Raw genomic sequence first — 20,892 nt, forward strand, 5'->3', positions numbered from 1 at the left:
CCCTTGCCGGCTTCCAGGCTTTGCCCTTGCTCTCGGCTCAGCCTGGAATGGCTCTTCCAGAGCCTGACTCCTGCTCACCTTTGGGGTCTCAGCTCAGCACATCATCTCAAAGAAGCCTTCCCAGACCATCATTTTGGAGTGGCATCTACAGATCTGGGTTCAAATCCCTGCCAGGTGACTGTGACCAAAAGCACTTCACCTCCTTGAGCCTCAGATCCTACAGCTAAAATGAGACAGAGACACCCGCGTTAGAGGGCCGAGAGGTGCACCCAACGAACCCGGTATCCGGCAGAGGGCAGGAGCTCATAGCTCCTGGTTTCCTGTCCCTTCCCGCCCCATGCTGCAGGGATCCCAGGATTCCGCAGCCTCAGCCCTGCCCTCAGGAGCACCCAGGCTGGGACCCCAACAAACCTCAACCCAAAGGATACCAACAACAGGGGACAGAGGAGCAGAGACGTCTGGGCTGTAGGCTTCCCTGTGTTCGACAGGGGCAGTTTTGATCTTAATGTCAATTCCAGTGCCTTGTCTGGCCCATTGGGAAGAAACTATTACTCCTACCATATTCGATCTGTTGAGGTGGTCACAGAGACCCAACCCAACGTCATGGGGAGGATACAGAGACTCCATCTTTTGATGGAAAGAGTATAAAAGAATTTGTGGACATATTTTTAAAGGACCACAATTACAAAATAGCAGGATGGTTAATGCTGTGATGGAGAAAGTGCAGATATTCTGGGAACCCAGAAGAGGGCCTCTTTCTAATCCAAGGAAATATGGGGGTGATCAGGGAAGGCTTCCTGGAGGTGGGGGCAGGAGAAAGTTCACAAATATGGGATCCCTGGGAGGGGGAGGGGAGGAATCCCTATGAATTAAGCACAATCCCTATCATAAATTTTGTTTTCTAAATGAAATTTTATTATCTTTACTTACTGCAAATACAATATGTCCCCCAAGAAAATAAAAATTTTAAATACCAACAAACAAAAAGATATTTCAAACACTCATAATGCTGCCCATCCAAACGGAGACAGTCCCTCATAACTCCTTGCTAAAAATTTTCCAGATTGGCAAACGTGGGCACAGAACCTCTCTACGGTGTCATTGGAAACTGCCCCCTTGTGAGCATCTTTCCGTATCAAGAAACAGATTTATTTCTGCAGTCTCACTTTCAATGTACCATAATTAACTTGGCCAGTGTCCTCTTGTTGGACACGTTAGATTGGGTCCCACTGCTCCCCTGCCTGTTTCATGCAGTGCAGCGATGGGCACCTTGGTGCAGTGATGTATTTGCTCACTGACATAGTTATGCACCCATGTTCCAGCAGCAGAAATTCAGGGTTACTGGGCATGCAAGCCTTTAAAGATTTGCCAAGTTGCCTTCCAGAAAGTTTTACCACCACAAAGGTTTGAGAAAGCCTGGTTTCCCACAGGGACACGGGAGAAATATTTCTTTATACTCAACTCTGTTTGTTTAAAAAAGAAAAGATTTGGCCGGCGCCAGACCTGGCTTTGACTCCCAGCTCTGCCACTCGCCAGGTGTGGGAACTTGAGGGAGTGACATGACCTCCCTGAGCCTTCCAGTCTGTAACACCCAGCCTTCCCAGCAACGAACGCGGGGACTTCTTGTGGGAAGGGTGGACCGTGATTGCCACCTGGGGCCAGGCCAACCCACCCTCTGACCCAGGGCAGCAGCAACCGGTTGGCTTCTAAGCATGACCCATGACCCCAGCAATGTCGCAAGCAAGTTCCAGTCTCTGTGCCTCCCATTCCCGATGCCACAGTCCCAGGAACTGCCCCCCACTCAGGAGCCACCCCTGCCCCAGCCCCCTTGCTATTTAAGGGAGCAGGGCCCCGCCTGGGCCACTGCACTGGGAATCCAGGATGAGGGCCTTGGCCGGGGCCCTGCTCTCTCTACTGCTAAGAGTACTGCTCACGTCCACCCCCCACGCCCTGGGCGCCAACCCCGGCCTGGTTGCCAGGATCACTGACAAGGGCCTGGAGTATGGTAAGAAGCTGTGGCTATTGGCTGGACTTGGCTGACCTGTTGGCTGACTTGGCCAGACTGCTCTGGGGACGGTGGGGGACCCTTCCTCGGGTTGGTGAGCCAGGGGCTGGTGGCCTGGGCTCCGAGTCTGACCTTGTCTCCCCCCCGTGGTGCTACTTGGGCACATTACTCGTCTGAGTGGGGGTCCCCTACTAGCCGACAGGGATAGGGATTTGGAACAAGTATTGATTTGGGAGCGAGCTTCCAGGATAAAGCACAGGAGAAAGGGAAGGTGAGATGAGAAGAGAAAGCAGCCAGAAGACAGGGGAGGTGAGTTATGAACCCAGCCAGTACCCACTGACTGAGACAATTCCCCTGGAAAGTTCTTGGTAGAGTTTGAAACATACGACTTAAATCTAGAAGGCAGAATGGTGGTGACCCCCAGAGGAAGGCCGTGACCCAGAGGGGGCAGGCGGGGCAGGACGGAGCCTGCGGGGGTGCTGGGACTGCACTGCCTCTGGCTCTCAGGGGTGGCTACGTGGCTGCATAAACATTTAAAAATTACCTGGCAATGTCTTTTATGTATGTTATATCCCAATTTTAAAGAACGAGCAAAAGTAGGACAACTTTTTGAAAAAGATGCGGAAACAAAGCGTCAGAATTCACCCAACCGGTGGGTAGAGAGCTGAGGCGTTTATACACCACTCCGCGCAGTAACTGAACCAGGGCTCTCCTTACATTCGTGGAGCCTCAACGGCCTCATCTGTTGAATGGGGTAATAACATTCCCCCAGGGCTGTTGGGAGCAGAGAAAAGGAAATCAGAGAAGGCTTCTTGGAGGAGGTTGGAGGAGGTACAAAAGATGAGTGGTGGGGCGCCTGGGTAGCACAGTCGTTAAGCGTCTGCCTTCGGCTCAGGGCGTGATCCTAGCGTGCCAGGATCGAGTCCCACATCGGGCTCCTCCGCTGGGAGTCTGCTTCTTCCTCTCCCACTCCCCTGCTGTGTTCCCTCTCTCGCTGGCTGTCTCTCTGTCACATAAATAAAGAAAATCTAAAAAAAAAAAAAAAAAGATGAGTGGCACCTGGCCAGGGACAAGCGGTAGCATTCTTGCAGAAGGGCTGGCATGGGCCTTCTTTCGAGGGAGGAGTGCCAGCGGGACAGAGGGGAGGCCCCTGGTCTTCCGTGTACATATATGCGCTCCTTGAGGACGGAATCCTGGGTCGCTCATATAACCGAACAAAGGGTGCTAGTAAGGGCCGTTTATATTGAAATCCTAAATCAGGCCAAATTTGCCTTTGGTTCCTTTCCACTGTGCAACTGATGGTACCATACTTATTTAGCCAATTGGCTAGAGTTGGACATTTTGGTCCTCTCCATATTTTGAGTAACAGAAACCCCGCTTTGCTGTTCCAGGCATCTACAGAGTGCCTGCCGCGTGCCATGCACCAAGCTAGGCGTGCGTGTCATCCCCCCCCAACCCCCTCTACACTCTGCAATGATCTCCTTTCATCTCCACGCCAGCCCAGTAAAGAAAGTTCTGCTGCCATGGCTATGGAGAAGTGAAGCTGATGTCTTGCTCAAGGTCACCCAGCTAGAGAGACGCCGACGCCAGGATTCTATCCCTCAGATCCTCACAGCATCTTCCGCACAGGCTAGACGCTGGGAAGGACAGGACAGGGGAGCACCCACCCACGCACACAGCCCTCCTCCCCTTGTGGGGTTGCTGACAAAGACCCTGTGTCCTCACCTACAACCTGGGCATCCACATAACAGTGCCACGTGAAATGGAGTGATGCCCCTGTTTCTCGGGTCACGTGGTACGCAACAGGGCCTCCAAAGTCTGTAACTGTCGTTAATGCCTTTCTCCCTAGAGCAGGTGGGAGCCGCTGAAGGGTTTAGAGGGGAGGCAGGCGGCAGGCCAGGCTGACCGGCAGCTTTTTCCTGTCCACAGTGGCCAGGGAGGGGTCAGTGGCCCTGCAGAAGGAACTGCTCAGAATCACGCTGCCTGACTTCACCGGGGACTTCAAGATCAAACCCTTTGGCCGAGGGCACTATGAGTTCCACAGGTGGGGCTCCCTTCTGCTAGGGCCCTGAGGTGAATGGAGGGAAGGGTGGGGTCTTGTGGGGAAGGGAGGGAGAACCCAGGACGTCCCAGGGGCAGCAAGGGGAGAGTTCCTCGAAGCGTTTGGAGCAAAGTCCTGGGAGAGAATTAGGTTCCCCCATTTATTCATTCACCCAGCAAATACCAATGAAGACCTACTAGCTGTGTGACCTGAGCCTCGGTTTCCGTATCTGTAAAATGGGGATGACACTGTGATAATCCAGGTTTCAGTCTGGCCTCTGCATGTAGTCTGGAAGGGAAGATAGACCTTAAACTTTAAATATAGTAGCCCAACTGTTAGAGCTGAGGCTTGCCCACCCAGGAGAGTCAAGGAAAGCTTCCCAGAGGCGGTGGCATTTGAGCTATCTTCAAAGGATCATTAGACACGAGCAGCCGATGCCAAAAAAGGCATAAAACACTTGTAGAGGAACAGGTGATGGAGGAGGGCAATCGAGTCACAGCTCAGGACCCCCTCCCTGCCCACTACCAATGATGGTTCCACTCATTCTTTCTTTCTTTTATTCAGTCCATTAGGAAACATTTATTGAGCACCTACTATGTGCTGAGCATATAAAATGGAACCTGACTACTGTTTTCCCACTGACGGCCCCCACAATATGGGTCGTCTTGGTTGCTTCTCCCAGCACTTTGTGTCTTTTCCTGGGACCGGCCTCAGCCTTCCCTGAATCTGATCCCCTACCTCACCTGTCGAGGGGGAGGATGGCTCCAAGAAGGAGTTGCAAACCCAAGGGCTGTGTCGATGTGCCCTATTCCAGATCCCACCCAGGATCATGAGACTCGTGGGCTCTGATCCTGACCGTGTGACTTTGGGCAAATGCACCTCTTCCGAGTGGTTCTATTTCCCCCACTGTAAAAAGGGAACAAGAACCGTGCTGACCCCTCTGAGAGGCACAGGTGACATGATGGATACAACGCGCTTAGCACGGCCACATGGTCCACACAGAGCACACGACAGGCGCTCAGGAAGCGGGGGGAGCCACATGCCTGCCTGGAGCCGGCTCTGCCAGCCAAGTCCCCTGGGGTGGGAGTGGGGCGTGTGGAGTCTGGAGCAAGCTCCCCGCCTGGGCTGGACCCACGCTGGAGCTGACGCTGTGCTCCCTGTGTCTCTCTCCTCAGCCTGAGCCTCCACAGCTGTGAGCTTCGTGGCTCTGCTCTGACACCCCTGCCCGGCCAAGGCCTGAGCCTCACCATCTCTGACTCCTTCGTCAGAGTCCAGGGCAAGTGGAAGGTTCGCAAAGCATTCGTGTAAGTGGACTCTGCTCCCAGGCCCTTGGGCCCTTGGCCTTGGCCTTTGTCCCATCATTCAGCCCATAACAGGAAGGTTGACCAGTCTTTTCTGGGTGACCTGACCGTATTTATACTCTAGACCTGCACTGTCCAATACTCTTCACTGAGTACTTGAAAAATGACTGGTACAAACTCATATAAATAAGTGTGAAACACCAGATTTGAAGATTCAGTACAAAAAAGAACAGAAGAGACCTCATTAGTGTTTTTTATGTTGTTATGTTGAAATAATAACATATGTCATTAGAGTTAATTTTACCTCTTTCTTCTTACCTTTTTGAATGTGGCTGCTAGAAATGTTTTAATTACCTCTGGGACTCAAATTCTATTTCTGTTGGACAACATTGCTGTAGAACGAGGCTTAGGGTACATGTCACCTGTATAGCACACACTCATTCAATTTCCACGAAAAGAATCAACCCATACGCTCTGTCCTGGCTTTTTTCAGTTAAGTATCTCAAAGATCTTTTTGTAGAAGCAAATGAAAATCTACCTCCTTCTTTTTTTTTTTTCACCTTTTTTTTTTTTTTAAAGATTTTATTTATTTATTTGACAGAGAGAGAGAGACAGCCAGCGAGAGAGGGAACACAAGCAGGGGGAGTGGGAGAGGAAGAAGCAGGCTCCCAGCAGAGCAGGGAGCCCGATGCAGGGCTCGTCCCAGAACCCTAGGATCACACCCTGAGCCGAAGACAGACGCCTAATGACTGAGCCACCCAGGCGCCCTTTTTTAACCTTCTTTAACATAATATTTGTATTGAGGTGAAATTCACATAATGTGAAATTAACCATTTTAAAATGAACAAACTCGGTGGCATTTAGTACATTCACAATGATGCGCAAACACCACCTCCCTCTAGCTTCAGAACGTTCTCATCCCCGCAAGAGATCACCGTTCACTGCCCTAGCCCCGGCAAACACCAATTGTATTAGTTCTCTATGGATTTGCCTATTTGGGACATTTCCTACAAATGGAATCACACGATACAACCACATGGTAGCACGCATTAGTGCTGTACTCCTTTATATGGATGAGTCATCTTTCATTGTGCAGATAGACCGCATTCACCCTTATTACTTATTTTTTTGAAAGGGGCAGGGTGGGATGGAGAGAGAGGGAGAGAGAATCCCAAGCAGGCTCCACACCCAGCATGGAGCCCAACACAGGGCTCGACCTCACGGCCCCGAAATCATGACCAAAGTCGAAATCTAGAGTCGGATGCTTAACTGCCTGAGCCACCCAGACGCCCCGACCCTCGTTCTTTTCAAAGCCTGCATAGCATAGATACCTACGACTTACTGAACCTGCCCCAGGACATTTAGGTGGTTCCTCACTTTTTGCTACGATGCATGATGCTTCTGTATATCTCGGCGGGAAGAGCCGCAGTGTAAAGCCTTAGAAGTAAAATTCCTAGGCCAAAGACATGACCGTGAGGACGGATCCCAGAGGTGCTCTCCCCACTGCAGCCCCCGGGACCGCTGTTTACCCACACCCGCTCGAACTTCAGACTTTCATCCATCTATCTGACAGTGAAAACTGGCATCATTGTTATTTTCATTTTTAATAATGTTTCATACACTTATTTGCAATTGAACTTCCTGTTTGATATCTTCAATCCCCCTTTTTGTTTTCTTTTGGGTCGTTTTGTTCTCTCCTTATTAATTTGTATGAGCTTGTTCTTTGTGTATTAAGGAAATTAGCTCTTTGGCTGTCTCACCATGCAAAGTCCTTTTTTGTTTTTTGGGTTTTTTTTTTACTTTGAATATGGCGTTTTTTTGTTCACTGAAGTTTTCATTTTCTATGCTGGCAAGTTTATCGACCATTTCCTTTAAGGTTCCTGAGACTTGGATCCTAAGTAGAAAGGCTTTTGCTCACCCTTCCCCATAAATACCTAGACCCAGGCTTTCTTCCTGATCTTTCATGGTCTTATTTGTAATAAATTTTTACTTTGTAATAACTTTCCTAATTAAATTTTTATTCCAGCTCCATTTATTTTGGGATAAGAATCAAACTTTATATTTTACCCCCAAGTGGTGGCTGATTTTAGTCTGGGAATCGGTGATTGCTTCTCTTATCTCCTCCAGGAAACTAGACGGCTCCTTTGATGTGCAGGTCAAGGGCATTACCATTTCGGTCAACCTTGTCTTGGGCAGGGAGCCCTCTGGGAGGCCCACTATTACTGCCTCCGGCTGCAGCAGCCACATTCGAGACGTGGAGGTGGACGTATCAGGAGATTTGGGGTAAGTCACCACTGGGACACTGGCCAGCTTGACCCCTGGGGGCAGCCCGAAGCTCATCCAGCCCAAGGCCTGGCCTCTGATAAGCATGAGTGTCCAGATGTAATGCTGGGGCACATCACAGGCACTTGGAGGTCATTCTTCAGGGGACCCTGCTGAGATTAACAGATGCAGGTTGGAGCCAGGGATCCTGGTGGGGACCACCATCAGGTGAATGAAATCTTTTAGAGGAACACAAGGGCTTTTGGCCGAAGGAGAGCGTGTGGACAATGTACAAGTCCTTGGGTACATATCTTTGAGTTTCAATTTCTTTGATTAGAAATATGTGGATTCTCAAGCCTCTCCGCTAAATCTACTGAATCTGATTGGGGGCAGCAGGGGGCTGGGATGCCAGGTGTGCTGAATCAGCGAGTGCGCTGGGAGCTGGGACTCCGCATTTTCATCCTGTCCAGGATCTGAGACACACCAGGGTCCCAGGATGGGGCAAGGAGGACTCGCCTGGGGACCTGCCTGGTCTCTGCTGCCTCGCTGTCCTTGCATTCAGCGGCACGCAGCTGACCGTCCCCTCTGCTCCTCTCCCCAGGTGGCTGTTGAATCTTTTCCACAACCACATTGAGTCCAAGTTCCGCAGAATGTTGGAGAGCAAGGTAGGAAAGTCCAAGCTGCTGATCTGCTGTGCCCCTCAAGGGCTAGGTGGGAGCCCTCGATGGCCTCTGGCCCTGGATGGCCAGGCGGACTGGCCCAGATGATCTTAGGCCTAAGGCCCAGAGAGGACACATCATTTGCCCAAGGTCATGGAGCGTGGCCAAGCTGGGGCAAAATGTTGGTCTCCGGACTCCAAGTGTGTTGAGTGAGGCAATTAGAATGGTTGAATGTTCAGCCAATGATAAACCAGTGGGCGGAACAGAGACTCCTGCCCCTCCCTCTCCTTGACCTTGCTCACTGCCCGCCCCACCCCCCACCCCCCACCGCCCTGCACTCCACAAGGCCAAAAAGGAAATCAGCCCTTACGTGCTTACAGACACCAAACGGGACACTTGGGAAATGTGAGAACCAGGTGGGAGCTCAGGAGCACCTGCCCGGAGGGGGAGGCAGCACAGAGCGTCATTTTTTCCCTTAAAAAAAAAAAAAGTGAAATCTCCAAATTTTGAAATCTCTGACTAAAACAAAGAGGTTTCATGTTAACAAATACTCACTTCACCCCAAAAATCCCATTTTTGAGGTATCATGGACCTGGAGCTGTGTCTGTAGCAAAGACTGGGCTTCGGAAGGGAGAAAGTCATGAAGGAGGAAAGAGGAACACAGACACACACACAGACACACACAGACAGACACACACACACACACACACACACACTTTCCGCTGGGTCCCACGGCTGGTCTTGTTTTGAGCGCCCCTGGTGGTTGAGGTGGGAATAGCAGACAGACCCTGCGGATGGGGAGGGGCCGACTGCTTTCTGTTCCTTCTCTTGTGCTGGGGTCCTGGGGTCTAAGTGAGCTTGGGAAATATGCCGGCCTCCTTCTTGAGCACCCCATTTCCATGTTGCCATGCCTTTCCCAGTAGGACATAGTATCCTTCACTGCGTTGGATTTATCCTGCCCTGCTGATGACGGTGCAAATAAAGATTAGCAATATTACATAATAATAGTAATATATTACAATTAGTTTTGATACATACAATTAGTTTTGCTTTGATTACTTAATATAACTAATGTGATACAGAATATATCACTGTATATTTATATTTATATATATTATTTATAACAACTTATAACAATGGTGGCTATTTATTGAGCCTGTGGACTGGCCAGGAGTAGTGTGCTAAGCGTTCAACCACTGACTCTGCCATCCATCTTAACCACAACCTTGGAAGAAAGCACCGTATTCCACATTTGACTGACAAAGCTCTGAGAGGTGGAGTAACTTGTCCAGCGGTCACCTTGCTAGTGAGGAGCTGGGTCAGCATTCGAACTTCCTAGAATGTGGAACAGCTTGTACCGAAGGCCTTCTGGGGGCTGGGTGTCTTGGGAGAGATGGAGATCTCACCTGATTCCTGACCCTTAGGGGTCTTCAGACATTTCCTTCTCAAGGAAAACAAAGAGCCTGGTCCAGGACCTTGCAAATTCCCCACTGGTGGTATCTAACCAGCAGGGCTAAGGATAACCGCTTCCTGCATGCTTGTTCTCTGGGCCATATAGACTCGCTGTCTCAGCCCCCTCATCCCCTAAAAGTCCCTGGGAAGCACTTGGCCTTGTCACTGTGTCCTGTGAGCGAGGACCCAAAAGCAAGAAGAGATTCTGCAAAGATTACACAGCCAGTGGAGACTGGACAGGATTTGAACCCAGGCTTATTCAACTCACCTAGGACACCCTTAACCTGCCTCTCTAGGAGGTCCTGTGATGGGTCTGGGACTGAGGGCCGAAGGCCTGCCCTCCCCTATCATACGGGTCGCTCAGGGGTGGGGCCTCCAGGGGGCCTTCAGGAAGATCTGATGGGCCTTTGTCTGAAGGAAAAGCAAGAAGGGAACAGTCCCTACTGAGGCCAGCAGTGTCCTGTTCCCGTGAAATCAACCGTGACTGTCCCTCACCACGCCATCCTTCGCTTTTTGGCAGCAACCCACGACCAAACTCTGTTCCTAAAACTGAGCCAGCTGCAAAGGGAGGCTAAGATTTCACCTCTTGCCTGCCCAGCCCCCAGCATAGAGCTTCCCCACACCCCTGTGCCTGATTCACGTCTGCTCACCCTCTTGCTTGCCCTTAAAATGCCACCTCCCATGCTCATGCAGCCCCCCCCCATATACCTCTCCTTCCTTATATATGGGGCTCCATCTACGCAGGAGGTGGGTGGCCCCTTAATCCCTGTGCACTGTAGGGACTCACGCGCGCACGCACACACACAAGAACAAAGAAAAAATTACGTATAAATCCAAATGTTTTAAGATAGAGTAAATATAAATCCATTTGTCATCTTTTGACTTAGGGCCCAAAACTGTTCTTTGAAAATAGCCTCCTGATTGACATTGGACTTTGTCTTTCGCGCGTGAAACATTGATCTGCTACAAATTCCAGCTCAGATTCCTTTAACCACAATGACAATTCAAAGACATTTGCAAAGTAATCTCAGTGCAGAATCCTTCTTGATTTTTTTTTAAAGATTTTATTTATTTATTTGACAGAGATAGAGACAGCCAGCGAGAGAGGGAACACAAGCAGGGGGAGTGGGAGAGGAAGAAGCAGGCTCACAGCAGAGGAGCCCGATGCGGGGCTCGATCCCACAACTCCGGGATCACGCCCTGAGCCGAAGGCAGATGCTTAACCGCTGTGCCACCCAGGTGCCCCAGAATCCTTCTTGATTTTTATGATTTTTTTTCCTCCTAAGCTTTTTCTTGGGCACACCAAGAAATTTCTCTAAGCGGCTCACCTTTCCCAAGCACTTAGGTTTTCTCAGTGTATTTCATTGGTTCACACAACAACTATTCTGAGCAATTATAGGAGCAAGTATAGCCAACAGGCTTGGGAACACACATTCCCTGCTCTTGAGAAGCATGCCACTCAAGAGGTCACCGCGAAGTGTGTGTGTCCACTGTGTGGTGGCCTCCGGGACACCGGCATCGCGAGAAACGTGGACTACGGATCCGTCCACCTACGTGTGAAGTGATGACATTTGAGAAGTATCTACTAAGTACGCCCCTCTCTGTGTGGCTATTTCTACCGACCGTCTGGTTCTGCTATTCCATTCTAAATTCTGGGGAGCCAGCGCCTCCCAAAGGAAAGTCTCTTTCAAGGTGGTATTTCAGGCAGTGCCTCCAGCCAAGGTGCCCTACCCGGCTGAGTAGCTGACTACCCAGCTCAGCTGTCCAGCCCCGGGAACAACTTGGAAAGTTCCAGATGGACCCTACTGAGGTCCACATGGGGACCTGCATGTTTTTGATCACTTGTTTCTCATCACGTGGCATGTGATGAGCACTGATACATTTTTGTAGAATCAATCAATGGGCAAATATATGAAAGACGGTGACTAGAGCAATTAACGCAGTGGCAGACCAAAGCCAGGGAGACCCACTCAGGCTTTCTCCTCCCACGTTTTTCAGATTTGCGAAATGCTCCAGAATTCGGTGACCTCGGACCTACAGCCTTACCTCCAAACTCTTCCAGGTAGGCTACTCCACCCATCCCTGGGATACTCTATTGATTTGTGTAAGCACATAAGCCTGCCTTATAAAACATTAAATGGGACAGAAATGTAGAAAGTAATAGTTTTTAAATATTCTTCCCCAAATTTTCTTCCAGAAGGTAACCTCTGTTTGGGATGTCACCCCTCAGATATTTTCTTTTGTATATAAAAATATAAATATACGTAAACATACAAACGTTCATTCATTCATTCATTATACATTCCTTTCACTAAAAGTTATCAATATATGTGCAAAGTTATCTATATATCAGTCTAGACATAGGAAGACATTGTTGCTTCTGTAACTTGTGTACCTTGGACATCTTTCCATATTAGCACACATAAATTTATCTCATTTTTTTAAAAAACTTTTTGGGGCACCTCGGTGGCTCAGTCGGTTAAGCGTCTGCCTTCGGCTCAGGTCATGATCCCAGGGTCCTGGGATCGAGCCCCACATCGGGCTCCCTGCTCAGGGGGAAGCCTGCTTCTCCCTCTCCCTCTGCCCCTTCCCCTGCATATTCTCTCTCTCACTCTCTCTCTCAAATAAATAAATAAATAAATCTTTAAAAAAAACTCTTTGTGGAGGTTTATAGAGAGCAAATGCTCAAGTCATAAGTGAACAGCTTAAAGAATTTTGCCAAAGTGATCACAGGCACGTCCCTGCTCCCAGAGGGAGGAACAGAACATCTTGGGGCCTTCAGAACCCTTCACAGCTCCTCCCACTGGTCCCCACTGCAGGAACACCACTATCCCAACTTCTCCCAGCAAAGATTAGTTTTTTTGTTTTTTGGGCTTTTTTTGTTTTTTAAAATATTTTATTTACTGGACAGAGAGAGACACAGTGAGAGAGGGAACACAAGCAGGGAGAGTGGGAGAGGAAGAAGCAGGCTTCCCACTGAGCAAGGAGCCCGATGCGGGGCTCGATCCCAGGATCCTGGAATCACGACCCGAGTGGAAGGCAGATGCTTAACCAACTGAGCCACCCAGGTGCCCCTTTTGTTTTTTTTTTAAAGATTTTATTTATTTAAGCAAAGATTAGTTTTGCACTCTGTACGTGATTGACACTGTGCCGTGCTTCGAGTCTTCTATGAAAAGCAGAAAGTTCTCTCTGATCAACTTTAAAAGATGAAGTTGATCCATACTGCTGCATAGAGAGAGTCCATTCATTCTCCATGGTGTGGGTGTCCCTCCCTTGATTCATCCACTCTGCTGTCGAAGCCCATTCAAGGAGTTTCACTTTGGGACCATTATGGCTGGTGCTGCTATGAATATTCTAGTGCATATGGACGCATGTCCTTGGGTATATACCTAGGAGAGCGACTGCAGGCTCACGTGGCAGGTGTAGGCTCTGCATTATCAGAACCTTCCAGCTTCCAAAGTGGTTGCAACAGACTTTGTTTTAGTCACTGTGTGGTGTTCCATCGTATGGGTGTGTCTGCCGGATTCTGTGATGCCCTGGCCCCCAAGCCCTACACTCACTTGTTGGCAGCTGTCCTCAGGGGAGGCCCAGGCAGCCACAGACGACCTAGCGCATGGGACATAAGACTCTTGTTCCCTTCGGGCTTTGGAGGGGCGTTTTTGGGGCCTCTGGACATGGCCTGACCTTCCTGGTTATTTGGTCTGTGTTGACAGCAGGCCAGTTTCCCCGAAGATCAGGGCTTCAGTTGGAAACTGGGGGACAATTCCCTTGATTGGAGAGTTCTCCCCATTCTGTGGCTTCTTCGGCATGAAGCTCCAGGTGTGGCTAGCCCACCAGTGGGACAATAGAACTGTGTCCTCTCTTTCTTGGAGGAGCAGCTCTTTGCTCCAGGGCTGGGCTGGGTAAAACGTCTTGAAGCAGAGGGGGCAGGGGTCCTGAAGACCACCACCTGGCTCCTAATTCTGCCCTCTCCGGGTTCACAGTCACAACAGAGATCGACAGCTTCGCTGACATTGACTACAGTTTAATGGAAGCCCCTCGGGCAACAGCCCAAATGCTGGACGTCATGTTTAAGGTGAGGGTCCTAGAGCAGGGGCACGGGTGGGTTTGGCCCCAGCATAGCATACCCTCCGGGCCAGCCCTTACTTAGGGGCCTCCTGTCTCTCTGGCTTCAGATCTGTCCCCGTCTCCCCAGGGCTTCCGGCTGTGTTGAGGGCAGGGCAATATAGAGTTGTGGGGAGTGTTTCAAGAGTCAAGGCTCCAATAGGTGTCTTACAAGTCTTCGGCCTTGAAACCCACCCTCTTCCCCTCCTTCACCTTGACCACCATGCAGGTGAGGTCAATCAGAACTGGCTAAGTGGTACAGAGGGTACTATGGGTTAATATGCCAAAGTTGGGGAGCTTTTCATTTAAGGATTCTGGACACACAACACTTTGACCCAAAGGAAAATACTTTCAATGGTAGAGTTTCAGGCAGTGACTTGCCAGTGCCCCCTCCTTAGTCTATATAAGCAACTGCCTAGCTCAGATGTCCAGCGCTGGGGTAGACTTTGCAAAGTTCAAATGCATCTTATTTCTCTCTCCAGGGTGAAATTTTTAACCGTCATCACTATTCCCCAGTCACCTTCCTTGCTCCTGTCATGAGCCTTCCTGAGCAACATGACAGAATGGTCTACTTTGCCATCTCTGATTATGTCTTCAACACAGCCAGCTTGGTTTATCATGAGTTGGGATACCTGAACTTCTCTATCACAGATGACATGGTAAGGCCGGTGGCAGAATAGCACTCACAAGTGACAGGTTAACCTGTCCTTCTTCCTCCTTTCCTTTCCACCCTGTTTACATCAATGAAATAGGAAGTTATTGAGAAGAAAGATTCAGACAAGGAAATATATAAATTAGCACAATTTCCCTTTTCACTTTGGCTGCCAGGAAGCTCGAGTCAAAATCCTTTCTCCCTTAGAACTGTGAAAGACTGTGATTTCCTTGTCTGGGTTTTACTTTTGCCCCCATCTAGACCTGTTCTTCTTTTTTTTTTTTTTAAGATTTTATTTATTTATTTGACACAGAGAGAGACGGCCAGTGAGAGAGGGAACACAAGCAGGGGGAGCGTGAGAAGAAGAAGCAGGCTCTCAGCGGAGGAGCCCGATGCGGGGCTTGATCCCAGGACTCCGGGATCACGCCCTGAGCCAAAGGCAGACGCTTAACGACTGAGCCACCCAGGAGCCCCTAGACCTATTGTTCTAATTCATATTTTCTCTCATGCTTGGTTTATACAGGTTTAAAAGAAAACTTTAAAAAAATTTACTAAATGAGGCAGAATAATATATGCACTAATAAAAGCATAAAGCTATATTGACTAGGCAATTAAGACCAAGTTTAAAGTAAAGCACAATTATGAAAACACTGTGCCCATAAGTTGATATATTTTTTTAAATTAAAAAATCTAATTGGGAGCTTCCTTGTAGCCAAAGTGAAAAAGGTCCATGATTTAGCAATTCGTGGTGAAAGGAGAGTCAAGGTCTTCCGAGGACTTATCTCTGAAACAAGGGTCTCAAATGGGGCTTTGTATAAGGAATATTAAATTTTATAGTGGATTGCATCTTTAATAATTCTTAAGTTTCTTTAAAATGTCTGGGTTTCAGAAAATTATATCTTGTAGCTTTTTCTAAAGCTGAGGCCTTGTGAACAATGTCAGGATGATGCGGGCAACAGTGCAGCCCCACTTGGATGGTCCAGCTGGCCCTGATAATAGATGGGGGGGGATCTAGTGGGTGGGTGGAGTGGCTTGTGGTCTTTTCCGTGATTTCTCACATTCACAGGCCTTTTACTTCTGTTATCGTGTTTGAGTAATGCACCCGCCCATGTGCAGTCCTTTCTTTTAGTGCATTGGGTCGCCATCGCTGCATTTTCTACCAGCTCTGCGCTGGGCCCTGTGTGGGTGCTGTGTGTACACACCGTCCCATTTAGCCCTCACGATGACCTGATAGGCCAGAACTATCCCCATTTTATAGATGAGGAAGTTGAGGCTCAGAGAGGTGAAGCGACTGGCCTGTGACCACACAGGAACAAAGCCAGGAACCATACCTAGGTCCTCATGACTGCAAATCTCACCCTCACGGACCTTCTGAGTGTGTCCCGCATGTCACCTATGTCCCAAGGAGAGCAGCCGGGACCCTGGCAACTGGTGCTTGTGGTGAGTGCAGGGCAAGCGTCTCACTGTTGCTATGGTAACCCTGGTAGTCAAGAAGCTACAGTCTTGAGCACCTCCCCCACCTCCCCGTCTTTCTCAGACCTTCAGCTCCAGTGGGAGCACCCTAAAACTTTGTGTCTCTTTCCTGCAGGTTCCCCCGAGCTCTAACATCCGGCTGACCACCAAGTCCTTCCGCCCCTTCGCCCCCAGGGTAAGCCTTCTCTCAGACCTCGGCAGGTGCAGGCCAAGCCCACTAGCCTCCAGGGGTTTCCCTTTAAAACCGAGGAGCTAATCTCAGCTTAACCAAGAGTCAGAAGGCCGGCAGGAAGGGCCCCCTAGGGAGGCCCCCAGTGAGGGCAGGGCCTTCCTTCTGCCGGCTTCAAGGTCCTTTCTCTCCAAAGCCCAACAACAGAGACCTGAGCCCGGTGTGTCTGGGACCACAGGTTGCCCTGTCCTTTACCGACGATATCTGAGAATCCCGAGGAAAGCCAACACGTCCCACCAAATGCACCCCTAATTGATAACATCAGACAATTACAGAGGGCAATTACTAGGGACCAGGCACTGTTCTTGGTGCTTTAAAAATTATGTTTTGACCAGATAATAAATTCTCATGGTTCAACATCCAAAAGACATAAAAGGTTCTAGAGTGGAAAATTTCCCATCCACTCCTGGCCCCTAACCACCCAGTTCCCACCCAGAGCCTACCTCCTTCTGGGGATATTCTATGTATATGCCAACAAACGCTGTGAATCTTTTCCATTTTTGTACACAAACAGAGGCGTATCATACACGCCATTTTGCACCTTACTGTCCCGGGAGATTGTTCTGCAGAGGCAGAAAAGGAACTTCCTCACTCATGCTCTCATGGGCATCCAGCCTGCCGTCATACGGACTCACCATAGCTGGCTTAACCAGTCTCCCAGGAAGCACGGGGGGTTGTTTCCAGTTGTTGCTATGGCAGTGTTGGGGTGACTAACCTTGCAACTCTACCATGAGTGCTAAGCCCATCATTTAATCCCACAGAAATCCACCTGTCCTCTCCCCCACCCTCCCAGTCCCCCTCAAGACGCAGCTCAGACAGGCAGTCATGTCGAACATCCGAGGCTTCACAATACCCATCCCGCCCTTTGACTCCACAATTCCACTTCTAGGAACGTGACCCCCCTCCGAAATAGCCAAGTGTACTCACAGGGGTGATCATTATAAGGGCAAAACCTTGGAGACCCCCTGATGCCCACCGTGCTTACACCAGTTACAGTACCCATGCCCGATGGAACCCAATGCAGCCGCGATGCATATTTGCAGACTCCAGATGTCTGACGGGGCAAGATCTCCAGGTGCACCATTAAGAGAAAAAGAAACGGAGCGTTTTGTGAAAATAAAATCAATCGAATAGCATTCTCAGCTTTATCTGACTCCCTCAGGATTCCCTTGACAAGCCTGCATATTTCCTTCTCTTGACATAATATCCTCATTCTGCCCCCAGTTAGCCAGACTGTACCCCAACATGAACTTGGAGCTCCAGGGAGCCATGGCCTCTGCCCCATTCCTGAACTTCAGCCCTGGGAATCTGTCCTCGACCCCCCTGATTGATATTGAAGCCTTTGTGCTCCTGCCTAGTTCCGTCAGGGAGCCTGTCTTCCGGCTTGGTGTGGTAAGGTTCAAAGCCTTTGCAAATGCTATTTCCTTTTTCTGCGCGCTCTTCCCCCTTCCTTCAGATCTCAACTTCAATATCACTTCCTCAGAGAGGACTTTTTTGATTGCCTCTTACCACCTTAGGCCCCCTGTCATTTATTTTTTTCTTAAAGCACCCTATTGTTTTTCCGCATAGCGTTTATGATAAAGATATTTATGTAGCTGTTTACAGGTTTATTTGCTTAATGTATGTATCTCCCATTTGCTTAATGTATGTATCTCCCACTGAGTGACACAGGGCTATCGTTGGGAGGAAGGCATAAGGGTGTTTGACTTGTTTGCTCTGCATCTGTATCTGACCCATGAAGACTACACTTCCCAGGCTCCCTTGGACTTTGACTTCTAGCTAAGTCAGCCAATGGAAAACACTGTCAAGAGAATAGAGGGCAGGAGGAAGGAAGAAGCCAGAATATTTCTTCCTCTGTCTTTGTCCTGGACAGAGGTTCAGGCAGTGACTGTGTTTCTTCCATGGTGGTTCCCATAACTCTAGTCCCTCCTTCTGTTCTTCCAATCCTGGGGTGGAAGCAGTGTCCTGCCTCTGCTAGTCTCTAAGTCGTCCCTCTAGCTCACTTTGGCTTCTTGGCAATTCTATCGCTTGCGTAACCAGTTCCCTATATTAAAGTCCCTCTGAGTTAAATATTGAGAGGGGTCTCTCCTTTCCCAATGGACCCTGTCTACGAGCGAGGGGATTCCGAGTCCTTTGCGGTCTCTGCTTACTGGATGGAGAACTTCACTCTCTTGTTTCAGGTTTGAAACTCAACAAGACAAATTTCTGGAAGGGTAATTGCTCCTAGACGCTATATCTGCAATTTGATTTTGTTGTTTTGTTGTCAAATTAGTTGTTATTAATATATTATAAATAAAACAAAATAGTATTAATATTATTTTTATTATTATCACCACTAGGACTGACTCTTAGCCCTGAGATAGCTAGAAACGATCCCTTTAGAGATCTCCAGGGATAGGCACTCTACACTTCTTGGTAGTCTGTCTATTCAAAGTTCAATCACTATCGTAGTCAGCAACTTCAAGTAAACCATGTTCAAGACCAAGGTCAAACATGTATTGAGTACCTATGATGAGCCTTCTGGGAGTCTACAGTCTAGTGAAGAAGCTCCTGCTTTAACTCACTGAGTTGTTTGTTTAAAGGAAACAGCTGATCCTAATAGTCATCCTTCCTGTACATGACAACCTTTCTCATTTAAACCTGTTTTCTTCTACTGGAATTTCCAGGCTACTAATATGTCCGCCATGTTGACCTTCAATACCAGCAAGATCACTGGGTTGCTGAAACCAGGAAAGTAAGTCAGCCTCCTGCCCACATTGAGGCACTCAACTGGGCTCCTTCCATCTGAACACTGTAGCTAATTCTCTGTAGCGGGGGGTAAGGATGAGAGCAGATCTTCTTCTCAATGTTAGGGGTCTGCCATTGGGGAAGGAAACTTAAATTTTACCTCAGTTGGTCCAATTCTTTTCTCCCACTGGTTCTGCCTCCACAAACTTCCTTTCCACCTAATCCCCATGACTTCCAAATTTCTAAAGAATTTACTAATACTGCTTTTTCTTAATCTGTGAATTTTCAACATCAGCTATATTGACTTCCTGACATTCACTACCCACCTCCCCTCTGCGAGTCTTCCCAATAAGGTTGTATCGCTGGTTTTGGTTCTTACTCATCTTTTCCAGTCCCATCCCAACCCCGTCTTTAGCTCTGTGTCTTCTCAAGCCAGTGCCTCCTTTCTGGGGACCCCCACATTGCTTCTGTTTCCCATGGGCATTATGTCCCCATGTCTGAATCTTCTCTGATTCATTATAGGATACAAGTGGAACTGAAAGAATCTAAAGTTGGAGTGTTCAATGTAAGTTATCATTGCTTTTATTCATGAAGTACTTAAGGTATTAACTAATTTAGTGTGTTTACTAAGCAATGCTATGGCACCTGTAGAAGAAAATAGAAAAATGACAAGAGCTACTCTGTGTCCTAGAAAAGTGTAGAAGTTCTCGAGGACATGAAACATAGGGTCAAGGAACAGTTACATCCCAATAGAAGGTAAGATATAATTAAATGGTCTGTTGGACAGAATCCTTTTAACTACAAGAATAGAAAGCGAACTAAAAGTGTCGTAAGCCAACAGGAGGAATTCATAGGGTCATAAAACTAAAAAAAAAAAAAAATTAGGGGCGCCTGGGTGGCACAGCGGTTAAGCATCTGCCTTTGGCTCAGGGCGTGATCCCGGCGTTATGGGATCGAGCCCCACATCAGGCTCCTCCGCTATGAGCCTGCTTCTTCCTCTCCCACTCCCCCTGCTTGTGTTCCCTCTCTCGCTGGCTGTCTCTCTCTGTCAAATAAATAAATAAAATCTTTAAAAAAAAATTAAAAAGAAGTTTCAGGCATAACTGGATCTAGGTGCTCAAATTAATGCATCAAGAATCTCTCCCCATCTCTCCTTTCTCTTTTCATCTAAGTCAGCTTCATTCTCAGACAGGTTTTTCCCACTGGTGGAAAACCTCAAAGTTGTATAGTTTAATTTTTTAAAAATCCAGGTGCTAGCTCTCTTTAGATGAATCTGAGTCATGTGTCCATTCCTTAGCCAATCACTGTGCTTAAAAATTGGACAAGGCCGGGGCGCCTGGGTGGCACAGCGGTTAAGCGTCTGCCTTCGGCTCAGGGCGTGATCCCGGCGTTCTGGGATCGAGCCCCACATCAGGCTCCTCCGCTATGAGCCTGCTTCTTCCTCTCCCACTCCCCTGCTTGTGTTCCCTCTCTCGCTGGCTGTCTCTATCTCTGTCAAATAAATAAATAAAATCTTAAAAAAAAAAACTGGACAAGGCCAATTGACCAAACGTGGGTTTCATCTACACTCCGGGAGCCAGGATGTGAGGTCCCAAACCACATGGACTGAGACTGGAAAGGAGGGTTCCCCAAGGGAAAATAGGGACTCTTATTAAAACAAGAGGAATTAATTGCTGGGTAGGCTGAACCAAGAGGTGATTTCCACAGGGAGGAACAAGTGGCAAAATGGACGGCCCCATATTAAAGTGAGATAGACAGCGGGAAGGTCAGTGTGGGCTGAAGTGATCGGGGAGAGATTTCCGACAGAAGGAAGGTGGGGTGATGGCAGCTCCTCCTCACAGGCCAAGGAGGAGATGGATAGACCTTAACCTGCAATAATTGTCTTCCTTTTCACCATCCTGCCCACACTGGCCCCTCCGGCCAGCCTCCTCCTGCCCTGCACTGCCCAGACCCACCCTTATGGACTTAAGAAGTAGGAACAACCACG

General features: G+C 48.7%; 1 protein-coding gene across 1 annotated transcript in view; it reads left to right on the forward strand.

The window, feature by feature from the left end:
• Positions 1-1,881: 1,881 nt before the first annotated feature.
• Positions 1,882-20,892, forward strand: part of LOC103669766 (lipopolysaccharide binding protein) — a 23,328-nt gene continuing 4,317 nt past the window's right edge. Inside the window, exons 1-12 of the mRNA XM_008698107.1 lie at positions 1,882-2,005; positions 3,935-4,049; positions 5,222-5,350; positions 7,475-7,630; positions 8,211-8,274; positions 11,719-11,782; positions 13,704-13,795; positions 14,307-14,483; positions 16,065-16,124; positions 17,403-17,570; positions 18,845-18,912; positions 19,428-19,470. Of these exons, the coding sequence (XP_008696329.1) occupies positions 1,882-2,005; positions 3,935-4,049; positions 5,222-5,350; positions 7,475-7,630; positions 8,211-8,274; positions 11,719-11,782; positions 13,704-13,795; positions 14,307-14,483; positions 16,065-16,124; positions 17,403-17,570; positions 18,845-18,912; positions 19,428-19,470 (1,260 nt within the window). The remainder of the gene's footprint in view (positions 2,006-3,934; positions 4,050-5,221; positions 5,351-7,474; positions 7,631-8,210; positions 8,275-11,718; positions 11,783-13,703; positions 13,796-14,306; positions 14,484-16,064; positions 16,125-17,402; positions 17,571-18,844; positions 18,913-19,427; positions 19,471-20,892) is intronic.

This window comes from Ursus maritimus, unplaced genomic scaffold (genome assembly GCF_017311325.1).
Source record: "Ursus maritimus isolate PB19 unplaced genomic scaffold, ASM1731132v1 scaffold_22, whole genome shotgun sequence".
Classification (NCBI taxonomy): Eukaryota; Metazoa; Chordata; class Mammalia; order Carnivora; family Ursidae; genus Ursus; species Ursus maritimus.